The sequence below is a fragment of the Bison bison genome, unplaced genomic scaffold (genome assembly GCF_000754665.1).
Source record: "Bison bison bison isolate TAMUID 2011002044 unplaced genomic scaffold, Bison_UMD1.0 scf7180017864167, whole genome shotgun sequence".
Classification (NCBI taxonomy): domain Eukaryota; kingdom Metazoa; phylum Chordata; class Mammalia; order Artiodactyla; family Bovidae; genus Bison; species Bison bison.
The window spans coordinates 3946558-3948158 of NW_011494739.1; the positions used below are offsets into that span (position 1 = coordinate 3946558).

The following is a 1601-nucleotide window of genomic DNA, read 5'->3' on the forward strand; positions in this document are numbered from 1 at the left end:
GTGGGGCTGGTTAAAACACGAATTCCCAGGGGCCCACCCTGGGGTTCTGAGTCAGTGGGCCCAAGTGGGCCCCAGGAGCCAGAGTGTTTACCAAACGCTGCAGGTAAACTTGTACTTTGTCCCACAGGCCACCCTACCCATGTGTCCTCTGCCACTGCGGGAGGGCAGCTGGTGCCTGCTTGCACCCTCTGCCCCCTCCCACTGCAAGGAAACCACAGCTCTAACCTCCGCTTTCCTATAGGGACCTTTCCTCTCGGGACCTTTCCTCTCTCCCTTTAGGGAGCTGTCCACGGGCTGCTTCTAACCATGGGAAAAGCTTTGTTTGGTTCACAAGGCATTTTTAATAATTTGGAGTAGTCACCACTGTTTAACATCTAGCATTTAAGATGCTAAGACCCTCCTTGGGTGCCATAAGCAGGGGTGTTAGCTCCACGTGGGCTCCACACAAAGGGCCACATTCCCACCTTCGTGGGCCCTTAGCTCTTGTGTCTTTGTGAGCCCTCAACTCCATAAAAAGTATTTAAAATTGCATTTAATGACTGTGTTTGGATAAAGGCAAATATAAATCAGCTGGAATTATTAGCTATTCATTCTTACTATGATATCCATTTTTTTTCTTCCAATTTAAAGAGAAATTGGAGCATTTGGTGATCTCCTAAAAGTACTGGAGTCTCTAGGCCTTGGGCCTGCTGTTTGTAATGCCTAAGTCAGTTCTGGGACTCCACCTGTGGGAATGTAAGCCCAGCCTAGCCGACTCCTTCAACAACTTTAAAACTCCAAGTTGGGCAAAATGCTTACAGAAAACTGTTTGCAAACTCAAACTGAGACCTGTGTCCCAGGGTTGATACAGTCAGGGGTGGACCCCACCTCCAGGAAGCCCTCCTTGGTTACTCCCACCAGCATTCCCCTCCCTCCTGGAATCCCCTGCCAGGGACAGGTCAGCAAGACTCCAGCTTCTGACAAGGTGGGGCAGCCAGAGTACTTAGCAGAAGCCCGGCAAGGACCAGGGCTTGAGTGTTACAATTTCTCTTCACAGCTCTGCCCTCTACCCTGTCCAGAGTAAGGGCCTACCTGATCGATAAATTGTCCAAGAGTTTGATTTCTGGTCAAAGTCCAGGAGGTGCTTGTCCCTCATTGCATACAAGTCTGGGTTGACTTCCTTCGCTGTCTTCATCCCCAGGGCCTTGGCGATCATCAGGGCTTTATGGGGCCCATGGGCTTCCAGAAACTGGTAGATCTCTTCCTCTGGGAGGTGGGAGGCCAGTGGTTAAAGAGGACCCTGGAGGCTGGATCTACTCCCCTGCTTACCAGCCCCTGTGCCCATTTTCCTCATCTGTGAAATGGACACAATAATAATACTGCACCACAGAGGTCGTTCTGGGGGTTGGGAATTCTCTTCAGGGGCTCCGAACAGTGCCCGCCCACGCTAGGTACACAGCAAATGCTAACCATTCATCAGACAAATGATTTCTCAGTCACTTAGCCTCTCCCCAAGAGACAGAGCCTTGCCTCTGAACACTGTGTGCAGTGGAGGGACCTTTCAGTGGGTGTGGTGGTTGTCGCTGGACACGTGTAGCTTCCTGAATGACCATGAGAGTCTG

The 1601-nt window shown here is 51.0% G+C and overlaps 1 protein-coding gene across 1 annotated transcript in view; it reads right to left on the minus strand.

The window, feature by feature from the left end:
- The window catches only part of ZBP1 (Z-DNA binding protein 1), a 10805-nt gene that overhangs the window by 5347 nt on the left and 3857 nt on the right, over nt 1-1601 (minus strand). The window contains exon 3 of the mRNA XM_010841902.1: nt 1072-1266. Within this exon, the coding sequence (XP_010840204.1) occupies nt 1072-1266 (195 nt within the window). The remainder of the gene's footprint in view (nt 1-1071; nt 1267-1601) is intronic.